The sequence below is a fragment of the Oncorhynchus mykiss genome, chromosome 1, assembly GCF_057628025.1.
Source record: "Oncorhynchus mykiss isolate SJ-2025 chromosome 1, ASM5762802v1, whole genome shotgun sequence".
Classification (NCBI taxonomy): Eukaryota; Metazoa; Chordata; class Actinopteri; order Salmoniformes; family Salmonidae; genus Oncorhynchus; species Oncorhynchus mykiss.
Window position 1 is genome coordinate 51,751,239 of NC_143022.1, and position 25,449 is coordinate 51,776,687.

Below are 25,449 nucleotides of genomic sequence, written 5' to 3' on the forward strand. Positions count from 1 at the left end.
TAAGCTATCTAGCTGGCTAAATGACTGGCTAGCCTTTTGCGACGTTGAAACGACTTTATCAGCCATAGTAAATCTATTTACGATTGTTGTCAGTGTTAACTTAGCAACTGGAGCAGGTGTTTGGTCAAATATGTTCTCATTGTTCTATCTGTATGCTTAGCTAAAATACCAAGTAAGCTCGCCAAATACGTTGTGTCAGGTATATGAAAAAAGGTAAGATTCACACGAATATTGATTTAAATGAAAATGTATGCATGTATACGTAATTTCTATACATGTAGAATGCAATGTTTAGTAAGTCTGGAAGGAAGTAGCTAGCAGCAGCTAACAAGCTAAACATGTTGTTATGTGCAATAGTCAGCTAACCTAGTAAACTAGCTAGTTACAACTAAAATGTACATTGCAAGGATAATAGCCACAGCTCTATGTTGTCCCTTTACAGCATTACCCAAGCTTACAATGTGTGTCTGTCCATCTATTTGTTCCCCAGTTCCTGTTACCTAGCTGTAACTACACAATTGTCAAGATGCCTCATCTTGACTGGAGTAGGGTAATTGATTCTGACCTAGAACAAATGCAGGAGAGTGGAGATGCAGATATAATTAACCAAATGTGTCTACATGTAACGTTACAGTACTGTTCCAAAATGCACATACCTGCACCCCAAATCCTCTTCTAATCTGATACTGTATCAATCAAATAGTCCAATCTAGTTTTTCGTTTTGATATGGATGTATGACCATTGAAATGAGTGGTTCTGCTACTGATTTGTCCGTAAACAAACAACCCTGCCTTCTGCCAAAGCATATACTGCATGTGTCTGCATAATGCCTAAACAGACTAATCTTCTTCTGCGCACCTCATTTTCATCCCCCTACCATTTCCCCTGGCCAGGATCAAGCACCTGGCTTGTAGACTAAACAAACGTGTAAGCAATTTTGTTCTCTGCTACTACCAGTGAGACAGGAACATATATAAAAGACCAAGCAGTACTTGTTACTGGATCTCTAGACACTGCTGGTCACAGGGTTTTACTTCATTCTGCACCAAGCATTACTGATGACGTGTTTCTGCCTGATGTTAAATTCACTGTGTGTTTCACTGGACAGCTGGGGTGCCCTGTTTCTCTGCAGGTCAAACAATGGGAGCAGGAGCTGAAAGATGGAAGCCCAGAGAAAATAGTTCAGCTCTTGCGAGTCGCTCGGGGCCTTCTAAAGGTGTCCCATGCTATTATTACCCATTCAGACCCAGAGCCGCATTATTCAAACTCACTACAACTCTTTGATCCATTCACATCGCTGTGCTGAAATGCATTCCTAATATTATTAGATCCAGTGTTAATATCAGTAGAATACATTACATAGTTGCTTTGAAGGATAAGCTCTACACAGTGTGGTTTAAGTAATATAGTAGAGTTTGATTATATTTGCATCACATAGTGTACATGACCTGCGAGTAGCAACAGTGTACAAAAGGGGGGGGTGTCAATGTAAATAGTCCGGTGGCGATTTTATTAATTGTTCAGTCTGTTATAGTCAGTGTCATGTTATTTATTACTGGTGGTACTGACACAGACCCCAAATCTTTATATTTTTCTGTAGTGGAAGAAAGTGGAGGTTACCATGGCATTTGAACTCATTGATAATGTTGGCACAGAAGCATTGTTGTTAATTAAGCGTTAAGTGTATTGTTAGAAATTAATTGCCCACAGTAGATACTTTAACAGTATCTCTTTTGTATCTTACAGAAAATAAGTGGAAGGCAAAGGAATTAAAGTGGGAACAAGAGTTTGAGGTAAGGCTTGGTGTGAATGTGGTCATTAAATGAAATGGTGAATCATTAGAGTCCATTTTCAATCAAAACTGCCGGTTCTGGGTAGCAGTTTTGTTTGAATTGGATCACAGGTTATTTTACCTCATGCTGCTCAGTTTCCTTCAACTGGCTTAGTTTATCTCTCAGCCAATAGTAAAGTCAATCATAGTACTTAACGAGATGAGAGCGTGCTGGCTAATTCTTCTCTGCTTACGCTGCTGTATGTTGTGGTTTTCTCTCTCTGTGTTTTCTGAACAACAAATTTGCCCCGGTCTGTGATTTCTTAAGCACTTTCACATAAGCAAATGGAGACATAATATTGTGTTAGGATCCTGGTAGTTCAAGTGTGTAGATTTATAAGTGTTGTAAACAGATGGAGTCTTAGAGTTTGTTGTCCGCCTGGTTTCCTGTCCAGATGGCTAAGAAGTCAGGCAGTGGCAGGGGGCAGGACATGCGCTTCATGCGGGACGAGATGCGGACACTGGAGGCTCAACTGGACCATAGAGAGAAGGACATCCAACAGTTAAAGAAAGAGACGAGGAATGAGAAGAAAATCAACAAAAGTATCTATATCCACAGTAAAACGAGTCCTATATCGACATAACCTGAAAGGCTACTCAGCAAGGAAGAAGCGACCACTCCAAAACCGAAATGTCTTCTGGTCTGGTGAAACTGAAATAGAACTGTTTGGCCATAATGACCATCGTTATGTTTGGAGGAAAAAGGGGAGGCTTGCAAACCGAAGGACATCCCAACCGTGAAGCATGGGGGTGGCAGCACCATGTTGTGGGGTTGCTTTACTGCAGAAGGGCCTGGTGCACTTCACAAAATAGATGGCCTCATGACAAAGGAAAATTATGTGGATACAGTGCCTTGCGAAAGTATTCGGCCCCCTTGAACTTTGCGACCTTTTGCCACATTTCAGGCTTCAAACATAAAGATATAAAACTGTATTTTTTTGTGAAGAATCAACAACAAGTGGGACACAATCATGAAGTGGAACGACATTTATTGGATATTTCAAACTTTTTTAACAAATCAAAAACTGAAAAATTGGGCGTGCAAAATTATTCAGCCCCTTTACTTTCAGTGCAGCAAACTCTCTCCAGAAGTTCAGTGAGGATCTCTGAATGATCCAATGTTGACCTAAATGACTAATGATGATAAATACAATCCACCTGTGTGTAATCAAGTCTCCGTATAAATGCACCTGCACTGTGATAGTCTCAGAGGTCCGTCAAAAGCGCAGAGAGCATCATGAAGAACAAGGAACACACCAGGCAGGTCCGAGATACTGTTGTGAAGAAGTTTAAAGCCAGATTTGGATACAAAAATATTTCCCAAGCTTTAAACATCCCAAGGAGCACTGTGCAAGCGATAATATTGAAATGGAAGGAGTATCAGACCACTGCAAATCTACCAAGACCTGGCCGTCCCTCTAAACTTTCAGCTCATACACGGAGAAGACTGATCATAGATGCAGCCAAGAGGCCCATGATCACTCTGGATGAACTGCAGAGATCTACAGCTGAGGTGGGAGACTCTGTCCATAGGACAACAATCAGTCGTATATTGCACAAATCTGACCTTTATGGAAGAGTGGCAAGAAGAAAGCCATTTCTTAAAGAAATCCATAAAAAGTGTCGTTTAAAGTTTGCCACAAGCCACCTGGGAGACACACCAAACATGTGGAAGAAGGTGCTCTGGTCAGATGAAACCAAAATTGAACGTTTTGGCAACAATGCAAAACGTTATGTTTGGCGTAAAAGCAACACAGCTCATCACCCTGAACACACCATCCCCACTGTCAAACATGGTGGTGGCAGCATCATGGTTTGGGCCTGCTTTTCTTCAGCAGGGACAGGGAAGATGGTTCAAATTGATGGGAAGATGGATGGAGCCAAATACAGGACCATTCTGGAAGAAAACCTGATGGAGTCTGCAAAAGACCTGAGACTGGGACGGAGATTTGTCTTCCAACAAGACAATGATCCAAAACATAAAGCAAAATCTACAATGGAATGGTTCAAAAATAAACATATCCAGGTGTTAGAATGGCCAAGTCAAAGTCCAAACCTGAATCCAATCGAGAATCTGTAGAAAGAACTGAAAACTGCTGTTCACAAATGCTCTCCATCCAACCTCACTGAGCTCGAGCTGTTTTGCAAGGAGGAATGGGAAAAAATTTCAGTCTCTCGATGTGCAAAACTGATAGAGACATACCCCAAGCGACTTACAGCTGTAATCGCAGCAAAAGGTGGCGCTACAAAGTATTAACTTAAGGGGGCTGAATAATTTTGCACGCCCAATTTTTCAGTTTTTGATTTGTTAAAAAAGTTTGAAATATCCAATAAATGTCGTTCCACTTCATGTTGTTGATTCTTCACAAAAAAATAGTTTTATATATTTATGTTTGAAGCCTGAAATGTGGCAAAAGGTCGCAAAGTTCAAGGGGGCCGAATACTTTCGCAAGGCACTGTATATTGAAGCAACATCTCAAGACATCAGTCAGGAAGTTAAAGCTTGGTCGCAAATGAGTCTTCCAAATGGACAATGATCCCAAGCATACTTCCAAAGTTGTGGCAAAATGGCTTAAGGACATCAAAGTCAAGGCATTGGAGTGGCCATCACAAAGCCCTGACCTCAATCCTATAGAAAATTTGTGTGCAGAGCTGAAAAAGCGTGTGCAAGCATGGAGGCCTACAAACCTGACTCCGTTACACCAGCTCTGTCAGGAGGAATGGGCCAAAATTCACCCAACTTATTGTGGGAAGCTTGTGGAAGGCTACCCGAAACGTTTGACCCAAGTTAAACAATTTAAAGGCAATGCTACCAAATACTAATTGAGTGTATGTAAACGTCTGACCCACTTGGAATGTGATGAAATAAATAAAAGCTCTCTACTATTATTCTGATATTTCACATTATTAAAATAAGATGGTGATCCTAACTGACCTAAGACAGGGAATTTTTACTAGGATTAAATGTCAGGAATTGTGAAAAACTGAATTTAAATGTATTTGGCTAAGGTGTATGTAAACTTCAGACTTCAACTATTTCACACTTTTTTTCAAACAATGTGGTTTTTGTTTAAAGGAAGATAATCTTTGAAATGTGTGTTGAATTACTGTATTTACACCACCTCCATCTGTGATTTCCACTGCAGATTCTCTCCTTCTTTAGTTACTGTTCAATCTGTTCTTTTCTCCTGTCCTTACTTGAACTTCTCTTCCATCACCGACTCGTGACCAGATCATATATGAGCTATGTGTTGTAAGTTACTCAGTCCTCCAGATTTCTTGCCTATTTTGCATACCTCTCTCTGCTTTCTTTTATTCTCCTTGCACAATTTCTCATGTATTTTATAACACAATATTGTTCACAAATCAGAACCTGCTGTGATCTTCTGTGGTTGTCCTTGTATTAACATTGGCTCTGCTCTGCCTGTTCGTCCTACTCGATCCAAACTAATAAAATGTTTTTGAATGTCTTCAAGGCTGTGCAAGAGCGGGACAATCAAATCAAGATGCTGACAGAGCAAGTATACGGGGGAGATGGAGAGAAATGCCCTGCTCATAGAGGAACTCAAGAATCCCCTGAAGAAAGACAGAGGTGCTTGTCAAATTATCTTGTTGTAAAAGCACAGCCATTTAGCACATTAGCATGAGCTCTTTAGTATAAGTGTAGCCATAGACTCTGATGTAGCATTGTTAGCAATGGCTCATAGGTCAACAAAATAAATTCTCCCCCATGCTTGCCATCAGCCATCCAGCAGAGGAAGCTGGACAAGCTAAATGCTAAGCTGCAAGCCACAGAGACAAGAGCACGGGAGGCAGAACGTGTGGCCGAGCTAGCCAAGACAGACGCCAGGGACACCCTAAACCACATGATAATCTACGAGTCTGTAAGTCTGCCCAGCCTGTCCAGTTTCACACACGCCCAGTCGCTTAAGGGTTCTCCAACAAACCCAAGTTCCTATAAACTAATCAAAAACCAATTCTCCCAACCCCTGTGGTTATTCTCATGACTCATGCAACAGATTTTGTTTTCGAAATGTCTGGTCTGTCAAAGCTTGTTTCCTAGATTAAACAAAGTTCGAAAGCCATGGCTGATCTTTCTAGGCTCTCTTTACTGTCCTGCAGGGCACTGATGGTCTGCAGGTGGCCATCGCTGAGATCAAAGAATGTAAGAATCAGATGAGAGTGTGAGACCGCGAGACGGAGGCCATGACCACAGATATCAACCAGCTGGAAATGAGAATCAATGCAGATGTTAAGGAAAGTCTCGGTAAGTCACCAAACTAATTAAATTAAAAAACGTTAAGTCACATTTAAAGTTAATTTCACATTATCTCAACACACTTTACAGAGAGAATTTTGTTATGTAAAATATGAACAAGAAACAAGAAACAACAACAAAGAAATCAAAAACGGAGAGAGAGGAGATATTTCTTAAAGTTAGTGAACGACCTTAGAGGCTAGACAGTTTTGTTGTTGGAGTGGATATCCTTTCATTCAGTGTCTGTTTTTCATCCATCATCCTCTTTCATAAGGTCTGGAGCCCCAAGAGGAAGTGGATCTGACGGAATTCAGAAGAACCGAATCCCTGAAACAGCGGCAGTTCAAAGCAGAGAACCAGGATCTCACCAAAGAGGTAAATGTCTTGAGGTCAATTTGACTGTGTCCCAATTGGCACCCTATTCCCTACATAGTGCACTACCTTTGACCTGAGCCCTATGGACACTGGTCAAAAGTAGTGCATGGTACTATGGGCACTGGTCAAAAGTAGTGCACTATATAGGGAATAGGGTGACATTTGGAACAAAACCTTTAGCTCTGCCAGTGGCCCTGTTTCCTTCATGACCCCTTTTGACCTCACAGATCGAACAACTGGAAGGGGAGACACTTGAACTGAAGAAACAAATCAGAGGAATGGTAAAGGACAAAGGTAAATACCAGAGGTGGGACCAAGTCACCTATCATTCGAGTCACAAGGTCCGAGTTTCAAGTCAAGTCCCATGTAGAACTTGTCAAGTCCAAGTTGTGCATTCTAAGAGCAAGTAGAGTCGAGTCGCAAGTCAAGTAAAAAAAAACATGTATACATGCAATGACTTGTTCAACTACAAATCAATCAATCAAATGTATTTATAGAGCCCTTTTTACATCAGCCAATGTCACAAAGTGCTAAATCTTTGTCTATTTATTGAGTCTACCAGACAGCCCTTTTCATGAGTTTGTCTACAACACATTTTGATTAGCCTATGTAATTGTAAAATAGGGACCTTGTAGCAGTCGTAAGGGCATGAAATCAGCAGAAGGCAAAGCAGGTTGACGTGCCAAAGAGTGTAGATTTATTTACAGGTTTAGTTGATCCAATGGTGAAAGTGCCATATCATACAAAATATACAAGTAGATTTACCAAAGATAAATGGTCAATAGCCCAAAAGGAATAGCCTCTGTATCAGGCTTAACCTGTCCTATCTGAACGGACACAGGCGAGAGGGCAAAACTCTAAAGTGTCCCCTTGAGACACCAAATTGAATCTGTTTAACAGCTCAAACGGGTAGACCTACATAATATAAGCACTTGGCCCCCAGAACCATATAATTACCCAATTGGCAAATACAATCAATAAACTGGTTCTACAATGTAAAAGGCAATTTCCACATCCTTTGTTACATTGGTACATTCGTCTTAATCAGTCTTAATGATATTTCAACACCATGTGTAACAGTATAACTTTAGACCGTCCCCTCGCCCATACCCGGGCGCGAACCAGTGACCCTCTGCACACATCAACAACAGTCACCCACGAAGCATCGTTACCCATCGCTCCACAAAAGCCGCTGCCCTTGCTGAGCAAGGGGAACCACTACTTCAAGGTCTCAGAGCAAGTGACATCACAGATTGAACCGCTATTTAGCGCGCACCACCGCTGCCTAGCTAACCGTTTCACATCCGTTACACATGCATACATGGGAACAGAATGAAAATGACAGGACACAGAACTCCGACATAACCCGGGAAATATGAACAAAGGAAACCATACATTTAATTAAATAAACAGAACTTCTACCTCATGAGTCTTGTGAACATTCATGTGCACAATAAACATCGCGCCCACTCAGAGGGTAAGAAATGGTTGGCTAAATGAACATGTATCGTAGGGCTATGAAACAAATGTTTACATGTTGCAATAAACGGTACGGAGATGGAATGATGAAACGCTAGCAATTATTGTGGTATTAGATGGAATATAGATTTAACACATAGGACATATGCATTTAAACGTGTGAACGCAAGCGCAAACATTTCAGCAAGATAAAAAAAAAGCACTCTCCACTGGACTGAGGTAAAGACAGTTTCAGGTTGGATATTTGCCTGTAGTTTTCCTTACGTCCACCAACAACAGTTGGGGATTGTCAACATAGTGACAAATCCAAATGTTCAAATTTCAATAGCTCTTTAACCATTACTTCTAACACTTTCAAAACTGTTTGTAGCTAACCCGATGGCATAGACATTGCTCACCCTTTTAGTTTGTCCATTTTTGTCTCACATGCTTTTTTTTTACATTAATTTTTCAAAATGTAGAATTTCAATAGCTCCTTGGTCGTGTGACCTGGTAACATCAAACAAGTTTCAGGATGTCCACTCAGTGGCCCTACACATTGCACACCTTTTAGTTTGACCATTTTCATCTCATATGGTTTTACATACATTTTTCAAAATGTAAAATTTCAATAGCACCTTGGTCATGTGACCTAATGTCCGCTGACTACCCTTCTATATTGCACACTCTTGTTTGTGTACTGTAAAATCACGCGGTGTAACGTACATTTTTTCATAGTTTCACATTTGCAATAGCTCCTTGGTCATGTCAATTACACACCTAAGAAGCATGCAGTGGATATACACCCATATTGCATAACCTCTAGTCATGTATCTTCTATATTGTTGTATATTATTATTATTAGTTTGACAATTAGGGAGTTCAGTCCAGTGTTGTTTACCCTTTTCTTTAATATTTATCTACAATAATTGGTAGTTCTAAGTACTTATTTTCCCTGTTTTTTTTTCCCCCCATAGTATTTAACAGCGGTACACAATAGGAGAGAGACAGATAATATCTCCTTTCTTCGTAAATGTCAACCATAAAGGAAAAGGGCAAAGTACGAGAGTCATGCTATTAATTGTCCAAAGCAGGAATGGAGAGTAAGCTAGTGAGGTAGGCTGCAGTGGGTTTGCTGGCCATGACATATACTGAACATGTAACCACAGTAATGGTGGCCAGTAAATCAATTAATAAAAATGTAATATTGACAAATGAAACAAATTGTAGACCTATAATATTTTCCAAGATGTCAACAGACACGTAACTTCAATTAAGTATGAAACATTTCACAGTGTTAACTTTCTCTTTGTCCTGGTTGATGTACATTTCAGAGCCTCTTCAGTGTGGATGGGGTATAGCATACATTTTCAACAACAGACTGTACTTCCAGTTTGTGTTGTTTACTCTGTTGAACTCTTTTGTCTTCATTCCTAGGCACAGCACATGGAACCACCGTTGGCAGGCAAAACATTCAATCAAAACAAAACAATGCGTAACACGTTATAAATAATATCAAATATCAATGCAGAATGACGAATTAGCCATCCATTGTGTTAAAGTGTATAATAAAGTGTCTTACATGCCGTCACTGTTGTCAAAAGATTATAAACATGTTAAATAAAGTTACTAACCCAGTCAGTCTTTGGGCCACAGCATTGCTAAGACCCCACAACTGAAGGTGTCCTGCTGCATGGTGGGAGTTATTTCCCCTCCTTTACAGTTTATGTCCACCTAGTCGTCTTTTCCATGGCAGGATCTTCTCATTTTGAAGTATTCTCTTTTTTTGGTAAAAATAATGGAATTATGATTAGTTATAGGAAAATGAATACACAAGCCAAATGTGTATGCTGTTTTCCTTATCACTATAATCTAGTAGTAATTTATTAGTAGAGGTAATTTCCTTTATGCCCAATTCTACACACAGCCTAAATTATAGGCACTGAACCATTTACAGGACAATAAAGGTAGCATATAGGATCCAACCCTATCACAGAGTGAATAAATGTACAGTATTAGCCAAAAGTTTTGAGAATGACACAAATATTAATTTTCACAAAGTCTGCTGCCTCAGTTTGTATGATGGCAATTTGCATATACTCCAGAATGTTATGAAGAGTGATCCGATGAACTGCAATTATTTGCAAAGTCCCTCTTTGCCATGCAAATGAACTGAATCACCAAAAAACATTTCCACTGCATTTCAGCCCTGCCACAAAAGGACCAGCCTGACATCATGTCAGTGATTCTCTCGTTAACACAGGTGTGAGTGTTGACAAGGACAAGGCTGGAGATCACTCTGTCATGCTGATTGAGTTTGAATAACAGACTGGAAGCTTGAAAAGGAGGGTGGTGCTTGGAATCATTGTTCTTCCTCTGTCAATCATGGTTACCTGCAAGGAAACATGTGCCGTCATCATTGCTTTGTACAAAAAGGGCTTCACAGGCAAGGATATTGCTGCCAGTGTGATAAATCAACCATTTTATCAGATCATCAAGAACTTCAAGGAGAGCGGTTCAATTGTTGTGAAGGCTTCAGGTAGCCCATGAAAGTCCAGCAAGCGCCAAGACAGTCTCCTAAAGTTGATTCAGCTGTGGGATCGGGGCACCACCAGTACAGAGCTTGCTCAGGAATGGCAACAGGCAGGTGTGACTGCATCTGCATGCACAGTGAGGCGAAGACTTTTGGAGGAAGGCCTGGTGTCAAGAAGGGCAGCAAAGAAGCCACTTCTCTCCAGAAAAAACACCAGGGACAGACTGATATTCTGCAAAAGGTACAGGGATTGGACTGCTGAGGACTGGGGTAAAGTAATTTTCTCTGATGAATCCCCTTTCCGATTGTTTGGGGCATCTGGAAAAAAAGCTTGTCTGGAGAAGACAAGGTGAGCGCTACCATCAGTCCTGTGTCATGCCAACAGTAAAGCATCCTGAGACCATTCATGTGTGGGGTTGTTTCTCAGCCAAGGGAGTGGACTCACTCACAATTTTGCCTAAGAACACAGCCATGAATAAAAAATGGTATCAACACATCCTCCGAGAGCAACTTCTCCCAACCATCCAGGAACAGTTTGGTGACGAACAATGCATTTTCCAGCATGATGGAGCACTTTGCCATAAGGCAAAAGTGATAACTAAGTGTCTCGGGGAACAAAACATCGATATTTTGGGTTCATGGCCAGGAAACTCCCCCGACCTTAATCCCATTGAGAATTTATGGTCAATCCTCAAGAGGCGGGTGGACAAACAAAAACCCACAAATTCTGACAAACTCCAAGCATTGATTATGCAAGAATGGGCTGCCATTGTGGGAGCAAGATGTACATATAGTGAGAAACGTAATACTGTACCACAAGAGAAAGATACACTTAGAGTGCATTTGCCATTCTGGTAAAATGCATTGTCTATTGTATAGGACAGGAAACCAAAGTAAGGCCATGAGAGCATAGGACAGCTGGACATACCAAGGTCAGAGGGACATACAATGGAGGGAGTCAGCCAAATGACCAACTGATGGACTATAGACATAGGGCATATATTTTTAGGACATGAAGAGAAGAGACACATAGTCTACTAGTCCTAATAAGGACAAGCTGAACTTAAGGGGCCCATAGGATAAGATGGGCATGTATTATTTTTGGGACATGAAGAGGTCCTGTCACCATTATAAGCAGATATGGCGTTATTGGGCGTGAACAAGCAGGAAGCACAGATTGAAAGATAATGGTGGCAGATGGACTGAGGGAAGTAACTTAATTTGCATGTGGGATGGACTCATATGTTGTATGTGTATAAATCAGAGCCAGTGCTCTGGAAAAGCGTGTGTTCCGCGGACCATCTAGGCTTCTGATATGTTTGTATTAAAAGCCTATATTGAATTCACAAGTTCTTGTAAGTGTTATATTTTGTAACGATCCTCCACGACACCATCAGTCAGGATGTGGCCCAAAAGTTAATTGACAGCATGCCAGGGCGGATTGCAGAAGTCTTGAAAAAGAAGGTTCAACACTGCAAATATTGACTCTTCATAAACTTCATGTAATAAAAGCCTTTGACACTTCTGTAATTATACTTCAGTATTCCTATGTAACATCTGACAAAAATATCTAAAGACACTGAAGCAGCAAACCTTGTGGAAATTAATATTTGTGTCATTCTCAAAAGTTTTGGTCACGACTGTAATTTACACCATCCCAGCAACTGTCTTGGAAATATAACTTTGCTCTGTGCTTCTCCGAGCATGCACTTAGTGCTAGGCTATGGATCATTTGATTGAGACCACACTAAATAGCATATACGCACACTTGATATTGTGTGCCCAGTGGAGAATCAGAGATGAGGCACTCGTCGATATATACAGATGAAGTCGGAAGTTTACATACACTTATGTTGGAGTCATTAAAACTAGTTTTTCAACCACTCCACAAATTTCTTGTTGACAAACTATAGTTTTGTCAAGTCGGTTAGGACATCTACTTTGTGCATGACACAAGTAATTTTTCCAACAATTATTTACAGACAGATTATTTCACTTATAATTCACTGTATCACAATTCCAGTGAGTCAGAAGTTTACATACACTAAGTTGACTGTGCCTCTAAACAGCTTGGAAAATTCCAGAAAATGATATAATGGCTTTAGAAGCTTCTGATAGGCTAATTGACATCATTTGAGTCCATTAGAGGTGTTCCTGTGGATGTATTTCAAGGCCTACCTTCAAACTCTGCTTGACATCATGGGAAAATCAAAATAAATCAGCCAAGACCTCAGAAAAAAATTGTAGACCTCCACAAGTCTGGTTCATCCTTGGGAGCAATTTCCAAACGCCTGAAGGTACCACGTTTATCTGTACAAACAATAGTGTGCAAGTATAAACACCATGGGACCATGCAGCCGTCATACCACTCAGGAAGGAGACGCGTTCTGTCTCTGAGAGATGAATGTACATTGGTGCGAAAAGTGCAAATCAATCCCAGAATAACAGCAAAGGACCTTGTGAAGATGCTGGAGGAAACAGGTACAAAAGTATCTATATCCACAGTAAAACGAGTCCTATATCGACATAACCTGAAAGGCTACTCAGCAAGGAAGAAGCCACTGCTCCAAAACCGCCATAAAAAAGCCAGACTATGGTTTGCAACTGCACATGGGAACAAAGATCGTACTTTTTGGAGAAATGTCCTCTGGTCTGATGAAACAAAAATAAAACTGTTTGGCCATAATGACCATCGTTATGTTTGGAGGAAAAAGGGGGAGGCTTGCAAGTCAAATAACACCATCCCAACCGTGAAACATGGGGGTGGCAGCAGATTTGCTACAGGTGGTACGGGTGCACTTCACAAAATAGATGGCATCATGAGGTATGAAAATTATGTGGATATATTGAAGCGACATCTCAAGACATCAGTCAGGAAGTTAAAGCTTGGTCGCAAATGAGTCTTCCAAAGGGACAATGACCCCAAGCATACTTCCAAAGTTGTGGCAAAATGGCTTAAGGACAACAAAGTCAAGGCATGGAGTGGCCCTCACAAAGCCCTGACCTCAATCCTATAGAAAATATGTGGGCGGAACTGAAAAAGTATGTGCGACCAAGGACGCCTACAAACCTGACTCCGTTACAACAGCTCTGTCAGGAGGAATGGGCCAAAATTCACCCAACTTATTGTGGGGAGCTCGTGGAAGACTACCCGAAACGTTTGCCCCAAGTTAAACAATTTAAAGGCAATGCTACCAAATACTAATTGAGTGTATGTAAACTTCTGACCCACTTGGAATGTGATGAAAGAAATAAAAGCTGAAATAAATAATTCTCTCTACTATTATTCTGACATTTCACATTCTTAAAATAAAGTGGTGATCCTAATTGACCTGAGACAGGGAATTTTTACTAGGATTAATAACTTTTCCTGTTTATAATTGTGTACTCTCCTCAAACCATAGCATGGTATTCTTTCCCTGTAATAGCTACTGTAAATTGGACAGTACAGTTAAAACATCTCTAGGGTAAGTGGGACGCTAGCGCCAAATTCAAAAACAGAAATACTGATTATAAAAATTCAGAAAACATACAAGTGTTATACATAGGTTTAAAGATGAACTTCTTGTGAATCCAACCACGGTGTCAGATTTCAAAAAAGCTTTTACAGCGAAAGCATACCATGCGATTATTTGAGAACATCGCCCAGCAGACAAATCATTAACAACAGTTACCAGCCAAGAAGAAGAGTTACACAAGTCAGAAATATAATAAAATTAATCACTTAACTTTGATGATCTTCATATGGTTGCACTCAGAAGACATTCATTTACTCAATACATTTTCATTTTGTTCGATAAAGTCTCTCTTTATATCCAAAAACCTCAGTTTTGTTTGCGCATTTTCTTCAGTAATCCACAGGCTCAAACGCAGTCACAACAGGCAGACAAAATCCAAATTGTATCCGTAAAGTTCATAGAAACATGTCAAACGATGTTTATATTCAATCCTCCGGTTGTTTTTAGCCTAAATCGATAATACTTCAACCGGACAATAACGTGGTCAATATAAAAGGTAAACAAGAAACGCGAGCTCTCGGGATTGCGCATGAAAAAGCTCTGTGGCACTTTAGGGTCCAGTCATTCAGACTGGTCTTACTCCCTCATTTTTCAGAATAAGCCTGAAACAATTTCTAAAGACGGTTGACATCTAGTGGAAGTCATAGGAACTGCAATTTGAGTCCTAAGTCAATGGATACTGTAATGGCATTGAATAGAAAACTACAAAAAGAATAAGATCCTACTTCCTGGATGGATTTTTCTCAGGTTTTCGCCTGCCAAATCAGTTCTGTTATACTCAGACATTATTCTAACAGTTTTGGAAACCTTAGAGTGTTTTCTATCCAAATCTACCAATTATATGCATATCCTACCTTCTGGGCCTGAGTAGCAGGCAGTTTACTTTGGGCACGCTTTTCATCCGGAGGTGAAAATAGTGCCCCCTACCCTAGAGAAGTTAAATTAACAAGAATTTAAGCTTTATGCCAATATCAGATATGTCTATGTCCTGGGAAATTGTCTTACTTACTTACGACCTCATGCTAATCGCATTAGCCTACATTAGCTCAACCGTCACGTGGAAGGGACACCGACCCGAAGACGTTTTAAGCCCCCCCCCCCCCCCCCCACACACACACAAAGCAATACATTTCAAAGACACTCCTCTCTCCGTCATACTGAGCACCACCTAACCCAAACCCTTACCCTACCCCTTACCCTGAATCAGGTTTGAATCATAACTCCAGTCGCACCCCTTGCCTTAAACCGGGTTCATATCCAAACCCCAACCCTACCCTGCCCATACACTAATACATCCCTTCCTTGAGCCCATCCTTCTCTTGTTTTGTCTGATGTTGTTTTGATTCCTGTTTTTTGGGGGTTTAATTTCTACAATTGTAAAGTAAAAACTTTGGGTTCGTGCTATATAAGTCCCATGTATTATTGTGTAGATCTGAAAGACTTGGATAGGTTTAATCAATATAGTAGTAGCCACAATTCGTCAACTATCCAGTCCTCTCAGATGTTGGGATTAGAGGCTAGGTAATGTTTTGGGACAGGTCATATTTGTCTTCTAGCTAGTCTCTCGTCCCTGACTCCTAACCCTGGTGCAGTTTGATCTCGTGTTCACAGCAAAGGGAGACCGGAGAAGTCTGCTTCCTTTAACTTTTTATGGCTGGGGGGCAGTATTGAGTAGCTTGGATGAATAAGTTGCCCAAAGTAAACCGCCTGCTCCTGTGTGTAATCAAGTCTCCGTATAAATGCACCTGCACTGTGATAGTCTCAGAGGTCCGTTAAAAGCGCAGAGAGCATTATGAAGAACAAGGAACACACCAGGCAGGTCCGAGATACTGTTGTGAAGAAGTTTAAAGCCGGATTTGGATACAAAAAGATTTCCCAAGCTTTAAACATCCCAAGGAGCACTGTGCAAGCGATAATATTGAAATGGAAGGAGTATCAGACCACTGCAAATCTACCAAGACCTGGCCGTCCCTCTAAACTTTCAGCTCATACAAGGAGAAGACTGATCAGAGATGCAGCCAAGAGGCCCATGATCACTCTGGATGAACTGCAGAGATCTACAGCTGAGGTGGGAGACTCTGTCCATAGGACAACAATCAGTCGTATATTGCACAAATCTGGCCTTTATGGAAGAGTGGCAAGAAGAAAGCCATTTTTTAAAGATATCCATAAAAAGTGTCGTTTAAAGTTTGCCACAAGCCACCTGGGAGACACACCAAACATGTGGAAGAAGGTGCTCTGGTCAGGTGAAACCAAAATTGAACTTTTTGGCAACAATGCAAAACGTTATGTTTGGCGTAAAAGCAACACAGCTGAACACACCATCCCCACTGTCAAACATGGTGGTGGCAGCATCATGGTTTGGGCCTGCTTTTCTTCAGCAGGGACAGGGAAGATGGTTAAAATTGATGGAAAGATGGATGGAGCCAAATACAGGACCATTCTGGAAGAAAACCTGATGGAGTCTGCAAAAGACCTGAGACTGGGACGGAGATTTGTCTTCCAACAAGACAATGATCCAAAACATAAAGCAAAATCTACAATGGAATGGTTCAAAAATAAACATATCCAGGTGTTAGAATGGCCAAGTCAAAGTCCAGACCTGAATCCAATCGAGAATCTGTAGAAAGAACTGAAAACTGCTGTTCACAAATGCTCTCCATCCAACCTCACTGAGCTCAAGCTGTTTTGCAAGGAGGAATGGGAAAAAATGTCTGTCTCTCGATGTGCAAAACTGATAGAGACATACCCCAAGCGACTTACAGCTGTAATCGCAGCAAAAGGTGGCGCTACAAAGTATTAACTTAAGGGGGCTGAATAATTTTGCACGCCCAATTTTTCAGTTTTTGATTTGTTAAAAAAGTTTGAAATATCCAATAAATGTCGCTCCACTTCATGATTGTGTCCCACTTGTTGTTGATTCTTCACAAAAAAATACAGTTTTATATCTTTATGTTTGAAGCCTGAAATGTGGCAAAAGGTCGCAAAGTTCAAGGGGGTTGAATACTTTCGCAAGGCACTGTATGAATATTATTGGTATTAGATAGTTGAAATCAAAACAGGAAGTGAGAAATCTGATCTTTGTATGTATTCACCAGAGTCCCCAATGAAATCCCCTGGAGATGATGTTGCACTGCCTAGGGGTTCCACTAGATGTCAACCAATAATATACATTTTAATGAGACTTCTATGGTGTTGTGGGAGTGAATGAGAGCAGAATGTATCAGGTGTCCATCAAGCAGCCATTTTCTGATCACGCTTATTCCTCATGGTGCCCACTTGCGTTCCAGTGCTCATGAAGACAATAAGGAATACTCCATGTGGAACTTTATTGAAGCTATATGTTAAAAACATCCTAATGATTGATTCTGTACTTAGTTTGAAATGTTTCTTCGACCTGTAATATAACTTTTGGAAGTTTCTGTCCGATGTAACGCTGGCCAGAATGAGCGTTTGGATATGTATAACAAACACGCTAACAAAATAAGGTATTTGGACATAAATAACAGATATTATTGAACAAAACAAACATTTATTGTGGACCTGCGATTCCTGGAGTGCTTTCTGATGTAGATCATCAAAAGTAAGGGAATATTTATCATGTAATTTGTTGTTTATGTTGACGCCATCGTTGCGGCTATTGTGATTTTTTTACTTCTGAGCGCCGTCTCAGATTATTGCATGGCTGGCTTATTCCGTAAAAAAAATTGAAATCAGACACAGCGGTTACATTAAGGAGAGGTATAGCTATAATTCCATGTGTATAACTTGTATTATCATCTACATTTATGATGAGTATTTCTGTTGAATGATGTGGCTATGCAAAATCACTGGATGTTTTTGGAACTAGTGAATGTAACGCGCCAATGTAAACTCATATTTTGATAAATACGAACTTTATCAAACAAAACATACATGTATTGTGTAACATGAAGTCCTATTAGTGTCATCTGATGAAGATCATCAAAGGTTAGTGATTAATTTTATCTCTATTTGTGCTTTTTGAAACTCCTCTCTTTGTCTCGAAAAAAAAAATGGCTGTGTTTTTCAGTGGCTATGTGGTGACCAAACATAATCATTTGTGGTGCTTTTGCTGTAAAGCATATTTGAAATTGGACACTGTGATGGAATTTACAACGAGAATAGCTTTAATATGGTATGAGATACATGTACGTTTGAGGAATTTTAATTTTTGATGTTTTCAAAATGGCGCCCTACACTTTGACTGGCTGTTGTCATATCGCTCCCGTTAACGGGAAAGCCATAATAAGTTTGAACTACTATATAAAAAAAGCTTTTTTAATTTAAATCAGTATTTTGCACTGATTAAATGTTTTATTTGTCTGTTCATATTTTATTCATAATTATGATGGGACAAAAACAAGATGTTTGAAGTCAGCCTTTGGATGTACTTGGGTTGCTGCAAGTCATCTCTCTGTCTGAATACTGCAAGCATAGGTTTAAAAAAAAAATTAAGAGAATTTCTTAGCAATTAATAGTTGTATGAAGAGAATGGCTTTACAATGTTGGAGTGTATAAGGACTCTCCCGACAAGGTTGTTAAAAATATAAATATATTTTGAACCTTTTGTATCTATTTTTCAAACATTTATTTTAGTATTGTTTCAGATGAAAAAAATGCCTTTATTATATATGTTAATGTTGTACTTTAATGATTTACATGTGAAATTATCATTACACTATTTGTGAGAAAATGAAAGAATTGTATTTCATGTAAAGGTTTACCCAGTCATTAACCACGCCCATGTTAGCACAGACATTATGACAAAAGGAGAGAATGCCCTTGTTCCCCAATTGTTTATAAAAAGGACTCCTAACTAAATTTACATCAGACCAGCGTGACTGACAGCGTGAGATTAAATGGTTAGAAACTCTCAAACTTTCAACAGAGAAGAAGAACATCTCCACAAGACCAGAAAATGTGGAGACCCTGAAACTCTCTCGAAGAAGACTGCACAGGCACATTCAGCCTGCAGCTGTTTATGCACTGTTAGCCTAGGAAACTCAACCGAAGACAAGAGACAAATAACAATATCCTCTCACCTCTATAGGTATCTCTAGGGTATCTATTATAAACAAACAGAGCGAAGGACAAGGACCGCTGAACACCACGTGGTACACCTCTGGAAGATCCGTTCTGAAAGATACTCCGAGACCAACCTACTACAACTACAAAGGATACATCTGGTGGACAACCAGAGACTTTTACTCTCCACAGACTGATCTGGGGATTTCACCAGAGAGCGACGACAAAGACATACAAGCGTAAATATGTACTTTGCATTTCCAAATCCGAATGAGCTGTTGTTAGGGTGCTAAATATCCACATTTACAATGGTTGAATTCCTCTGTCTCTCCTCCTACCGCTCTTTCGTTCCCCACCCCCTTTCATTGTGTAACCAAGCCGTCATATCGGGTTAGTCCACTAGGGACTTTTCATTGCATCATGTTAGTAACCAATGTATAATCTATCCTGTGTGTGTTTATGTAATTCTGTGTGATTATTTAGTTAATTAGTAAATAAATAATTAAGGCAATTTTTGTATCGCTGATTCATCATGGAGACTAGGGTTGGTGCAGATTTGAAGTCAACGACATTCAGAATGAGACTGAGGTAATAATGATAAATAATGGTTGACTTGAAAACGACATATTTATATCGGTAGAGTTAATTCGGTAAACGGTAACTCACTAAACAAACTTTTTCCGTGGTGCCCCAAGATTGCTAATGAGTTAATTGTTACATGATTAATTTAATCATCGTAATAATTAAACATAGTTAATTGATTTGATGAAATAATCATCATCACATTAATGGTACTAATGTCACGACAACACCTATGTAATCCTCCTAGATTAGAGCACAGGGTTTAGATGCTAGTGGTTGATTTGGGACTGGGCTGTAGGCTAAAATAGAATCAGTCTAAATTCAGCCATCACTCAGAGCTTAGGTTAACCAGGGAAGACTAACACTGACATAGTTCTCTCACCTATTAATAGACACCAATACATAAAACATCTGTGTGAATTCACTTACCTATATAGTACATAACAAATATGACTGAAGCAGTGATATGGGTGTGTGTGGACTATGGCCGCTTCATGAGTTATGACAACTGGAATGATGATGAAAATGTGGTTGAACCATTGACACTGTGTTGATAATCGTCAATATTTGATGGTGATATTAGTGCTGGGGCCTTTCAGGGGAGTGCAAAATGTCACAAAATGTTCACATAGAAATGTATTGTGTAGCACAGATATGTGTAGAACAGATATGGGAATATCTGTCATGTAGAATAGGCTATTGTGTTGGCTCAATTCACTACATTTCTACATGCAGTTTTCAGAAAGTTTCTTTTTTTTAAACTAGGCAAGTCAGTTAAGAACAAATTCTTATTTACAATGACGGCCTAGGAACAGTCAGTTAACTGCCTTGTTCAGGGTCAGAACAACAGATCTTTACCTTGTCAGCTCGGGGATTCGATCTTGCAACCTTGCGGTTACTAGTCCAACGCTCTAACCACTACCTCCCGTCCCTGCCCCTGCTGCCTGGAGGCATGTCCATGTGCTTTGGTACAATGGATCCTAACAATACCAAAGTTGCAAGACAGAGAGGAAGAGGACGACAACAACAAAGACAAGTAATCTCAGATGAAATTTGTTCCACCCTAGTTTATCATGTGCCCAAACATGGGAGGACTATGAGAGAAGTTGGACAGCTAGTGCAACCCAACCTAAGCCGTTACACGGTTGCATCCATTGTCCGTACTTTCAGAAGGGAAAACAGGTCATTTGCCTTGTTGTTACTGTGGTACATGTAATATTGTAGTGCATATAGACTGAATCTCCACTTTGTTCGCAGTGTAGTTTTTACCACGGTAATGGATGACCATAATTTTTGCAGAACTGAGAGGCAGCTGAGCAGGAGACTACCCTGGTGAATATGGGGATTGCCAATAATGCCATCCGTTTGAGGGAATTTCAAACCCAAATAGTTGAAGACCAGGTAGTCTTCCAAGGAATTGACAGCATCAGCATTTCCACCATTGACCGGATCGATCAGAAGAACCACATAAGGACAAAGCAGCTGTACCGTGTGCCTTTTGAAAGGAATGCAAACGATTCCAATATGTTCAGGTAATATGTGCTGTACTGTACAGAATTCTTACAGTATGTAGAGTATGGCCCATCTCTCCAGCATATCAATAAGGTACTGTATAGTAATGTGTTACAGTAACTTCAGTACACAATATTTCATTCCAGTACAGTAGTAAACTAAAATGTGTGTTTTTTTTTATTACTTTTGTAGAGAATCTTTGAGCTGGATGCCATGGCTGACCCACAGGAGTACATCTTCATCGACGAGGCAGGGTTCAACCTAACAAAAAGGCACAAAAGGGGGCGCAAAATCATTGGTCATGATATCATACCGTGCCATCATACAAGTTCCTTGCCAAAAGGGAGGCAACATCACCCTATGTGCTGCAATCGTGGCGTCCTCCCAACGCCATGTCAAAGTGGGTCCATACAACACGGCACAACTCCTTCAATTTCTAGATAATCTGCACAATAACATTCTTCAACAGGAAGGGGAGCCAGGGCAACCAGAGCCCAATATGTTGTCATTTGGGATAACGTGAGTTTTCATCGGGCTGCTCTGGTTTGCTCCTGGTTCAATGACCACCCCAGGTTCACTATTATTATTTTTTGCCAGCATATTCCCCATTTCTGAATCCGTTTGAGGAATTTTTCTCAGCATAGTGGTGAAGAGTGTATGACCGCAACCCCTACGCACAGCAAAACCTCCTGGAGGCAATGGTGTCTGTGAAGTCTCTCCAGGGTTTTCTAAGTCACACAAGGGCATTTTCCCCATGCTGCCTAGCAAGAGCAAACAATGTGTGACGTTGATGAGATATTATGGCCTGACCCAGACCTGAGACGAGATGATGAGAACGCAGATGTTGAGTAACCTGTACATTTGCTGCATTTGGAAATAAAGCTTTTAGAAATTGGGTATTGTACTGTGCATGGACTCTTACTTACATGTTCTGTCAGTGTGACATTTCAAAGGTCAGGTTTTTGACCAAAACAGCACATACAATAGTATTCCCTTATCCAGTAATGTAAGAGGTACTTATTACAGTACTGTTTTGAATTTCTCTCACCAGGGTGTTCCTGAAAGTGTTATCTGGATAGTTAGTGCTGTGATTTTAACACGTTCCAAATTATTTCTCTGAAAACCTATTCTAAACATTTTGGTAGCAGTGTATTGAATTAATCCCTCCAGTGCGTAACAAACAGTCATGTAGTCTATGTTTTTGACAGCTTGTGTGTATTGTCGGAGGGAAAAGTTTGAATTGGGACCCAGAAGTTAGATGTTTAAATCGTTGGGTGTGAGTTTTTACAATTGTGTGTGAATGAGTTGTTCCAGGAATTGTGTCTAAGCAATTGAGAAACTATAATATGGACACAACCTTACATGCCATTCCAGGGTTTAAGGCTCAGCTATACTCGTTAGACCACACAGTTTGTGAATGAGACTATCCACTGTGATGTCTTTCCTTAGGAAGATGAGTTCCAGACCCAGGGCATTGGTGGCGGAGGAACAGAGGCCAGCCAGATGAAGCAGGAAGCTGACCTGGAGAAGCGCACAACTAAGTGTCTCAACTGGAGGGAGAAACAGGCGCTGCCAGACATCTTCAGCGCTAAGGAGGACCTCAAGTCTCAGAAGCAGAACAAAGCAGTGAGCCAGACTCTGACCCCTTCTGCAGCACCCAATGTATCAGCAATCATCCTACTTTTCTCAGGTAGCTGAGATGTGATCAGAATGACAGACAATAGCGCCATCTAGCTGCTAACCAAGCTAATGGTTGTCAGGCCATGGGTAAATTCCTCACTTACTAGTTATTCATTTGATTTGAGTTGACTTACTTCTCCCCAGTGTCGAGCTAATATGAGGAGCTTTTTCCCTGTGCATGAAGGAGTGACCAGAGGGTGAAGATTCTGAAAAACCAAGAACCCAGGAACATAATGGTGAGAAGGTTTAAACTACCATTTGACAGGATCAAATCAAATTTTATTGGTCACATGCAGATGTTATTGCGAGTGGAGCAAAATGCTTGTGGACATTAGCGAGTAATATACTCAGAAGTGGTGGGTGGTGTGTGCGCCTTCGAAGTCTGACCAGAAGACCATTGTTTTGTGTCAGCCTCTGGAATCAGCTCAAATGCCCTGGGAAGTTCGGACAAAGGACCCGCTTCGGGAAAGCCGTATTCCTGGTCGTAGTGCTGGTAAGTTGACGCTGCTCTGATATCTAATAGTTCTTCCTGGCTGTATGTAATAACACTTAAGATTTTCTGGGCTAACAATGTAAGAAATAATACATAAAAAAACAAAATACTGCAAAGTTTCCTAAGGACTAAAAGCGAGGCAGCTCTGTCGGTGCCATTTTGAACATCACTAGGTCAAGTGATGAGGTTTGTACAAAGGTTATTCTACCCCACTCCCCTCTCTCAGGAAGGGGACCCTGTCTTAATCTCCACACGAGAGCCTGGGTTCGAGGATGCTGACAGGAGCTCATCCAGGTAACCAAGCACATAATCAAATTTGGCACTCGTAAGATGCCTTGACCATTTTTTCCATTCCTTTAAATATTTTTCTTTCTCCTGGCATGGGGGGGGGCATCCACAGAGAAGCAGGAAAGACTGCATTACACACGTCGTTCAACACTGACTAGTTACAACCCACTTCAGAATAGCCTCTTGATCTAATGATATATTGCAACAATGTTTTGTTTGTTATCCTTTTCTTTTTATAAAGGGAAAAATGTGAAGTCAACTTTCATCATGCAAAATAAAGCCAAAATTAATCATAATCAGCATGAGAAAATGTAACATTTGAATTAAAATAGTGCAAAGGACAACAAAAATGTGTCAGTGCTCAAGTATTGGACTTTATTGACGGTTAAGCAATATCAGTGCACAATACTCATCACTTGAATACAACATGATCAAAATCCATTGCTTTCTACATACACATGGTTTGTGAGCACATTGGCTAATCTTGTTGGGCAAAGTGAAGATTTTATTTCATGACTTCATTAAGATTTAAGTTCAGTATGGTAAGCTTTTTTTTATTCGCCAATTAAAAGACAGTATAAAATTCACTTAAACATATCGGTATAAACTCAATATGCTGGGGAAAATATATTCCTATACCCCCACCTTTGACAAACTTTACAGGCAAAAGGGATGCGGAGGTAAGAAGTTATCCAATTAATTTAAAAAAAGGTGACTTTTGTTACGTTCTTAGACGTTCACACTAGTAAACCAGATCGAGCTTCATTGGAAGTCCAATACAGGGGTTGTATTGTGTTAGTAGGCCAGGATATTTATATCAACATTTCTGCATTGGGCTGGGCTTTCTTGTATAGGCATTTCTCTAAAAACAAAAAGGATATTCTGTATCCCAACATGAAACACAAAGCCCATCTAAGAGGTAAAAACAAAGGCAACTTTTGAAACGTTACGGCAGCACACCAATGATTAACTTACAGTTTATGTAACAATTAAAGAATGAGTATTGCAACCACTACAGCCTTGCGTGGGAAGAATAGAATTTCCATAAACAAAATGCAACATGCTCCTTTATCAGCAACAGGGCATTCGAAGAGATCTTTGGTTTAAAACAAAGATTTTAGGCAAGATTCAGTTGACTAAGACCATGGACTTACTCTCTAGATTGGACATATTTTGCATGCCCTTTAGGGAAAAGACCCTAAACAGGTGTCAAATAAACATTTTCTTTAAAGGGGATAACAAATCATATCAAATAGTGTTAATGCAATACTTGTCAGTCAGTTATTGTGGCAAAACTAACTCTGTGGTTACAGTAGGAGCAAAACAAGAAAATTACAGATGTGGTTTGAGACAGTCCATAGGCTACATTAAATTCATAATGCAGAAACGGGACAGGGACCCAAAACAAATCAACCATTAAAATAAAGGTGAAAGGCTTCAGTGCCTATACAGAGCTCGATGGTTATCTACTATGCCATGATAACATGCTTGGCTAATTATTGCAGGACATAAGCAGTCTCTAGCAGTGGTTAGTTAAAGGGGAGATTAGGGTGGTAATAGATAGATAGCTGTACTGTATGTCAAGGTATGTTTCTCTACTCTATGGTGCCTGACAGTTCTGGTTTGTTTCTCAGTCAGCCTCTTCTTCTGACTCTTCTTCCTCAGCTGTTTCCAGCCAGGTTAGCCACTGGTTGACCTAACAGGGGAGAGAGGTAGAGGGTTAGCAACTGGTTGACCTAACCAGGGGAGAGTGTTATACAGGGTCATGTTAAATAGGGCAGAATGTTAAGCAGAAATATGTGTTGTTATTGAACAAGTTCGGGTAGGAGGCTACCTCCCTGTTTCACTCAGTTTCCAAATGCTTTCCACATACT

General features: G+C 40.3%; 2 protein-coding genes across 5 annotated transcripts in view; one reads left to right on the plus strand and one right to left on the minus strand.

Annotated features, from left to right (window-relative positions):
• Nucleotides 1–53: 53 nt before the first annotated feature.
• On the plus strand, nucleotides 54–23,925 carry LOC110524421 (centrosomal protein of 290 kDa-like). 4 transcript variants are annotated; one of them, XM_090233531.1, is made up of 8 exons: nucleotides 54–1,217; nucleotides 1,748–1,794; nucleotides 5,309–5,424; nucleotides 5,577–5,716; nucleotides 5,955–6,099; nucleotides 6,365–6,465; nucleotides 6,693–6,759; nucleotides 22,564–23,925. In XM_090233531.1, exons 5-8 carry the CDS (start codon nucleotides 6,039–6,041, stop codon nucleotides 22,569–22,571), a joined length of 237 nt encoding a protein of 78 aa, XP_090089657.1. In that variant the 5' UTR covers nucleotides 54–1,217; nucleotides 1,748–1,794; nucleotides 5,309–5,424; nucleotides 5,577–5,716; nucleotides 5,955–6,038; the 3' UTR covers nucleotides 22,572–23,925. The 4 variants fall into 3 exon arrangements, 2 of the variants coding, with proteins under 2 accessions (XP_090089657.1, XP_090089644.1); XR_005052013.2 differs by lacking the exon at nucleotides 22,564–23,925 and having other exon boundaries at nucleotides 6,693–9,511; XM_090233518.1 differs by lacking the exon at nucleotides 22,564–23,925 and having other exon boundaries at nucleotides 6,693–9,147.
• A 2-nt stretch (nucleotides 23,926–23,927) lies between these two features.
• Nucleotides 23,928–25,449, minus strand: part of LOC110524413 (eukaryotic translation initiation factor 4 gamma 2) — a 29,061-nt gene continuing 27,539 nt past the window's right edge. The window contains exon 21 of the mRNA XM_036979394.2: nucleotides 23,928–25,271. Within this exon, the coding sequence (XP_036835289.2) occupies nucleotides 25,206–25,271 (66 nt within the window). The 3' untranslated portion in view covers nucleotides 23,928–25,205. The remainder of the gene's footprint in view (nucleotides 25,272–25,449) is intronic.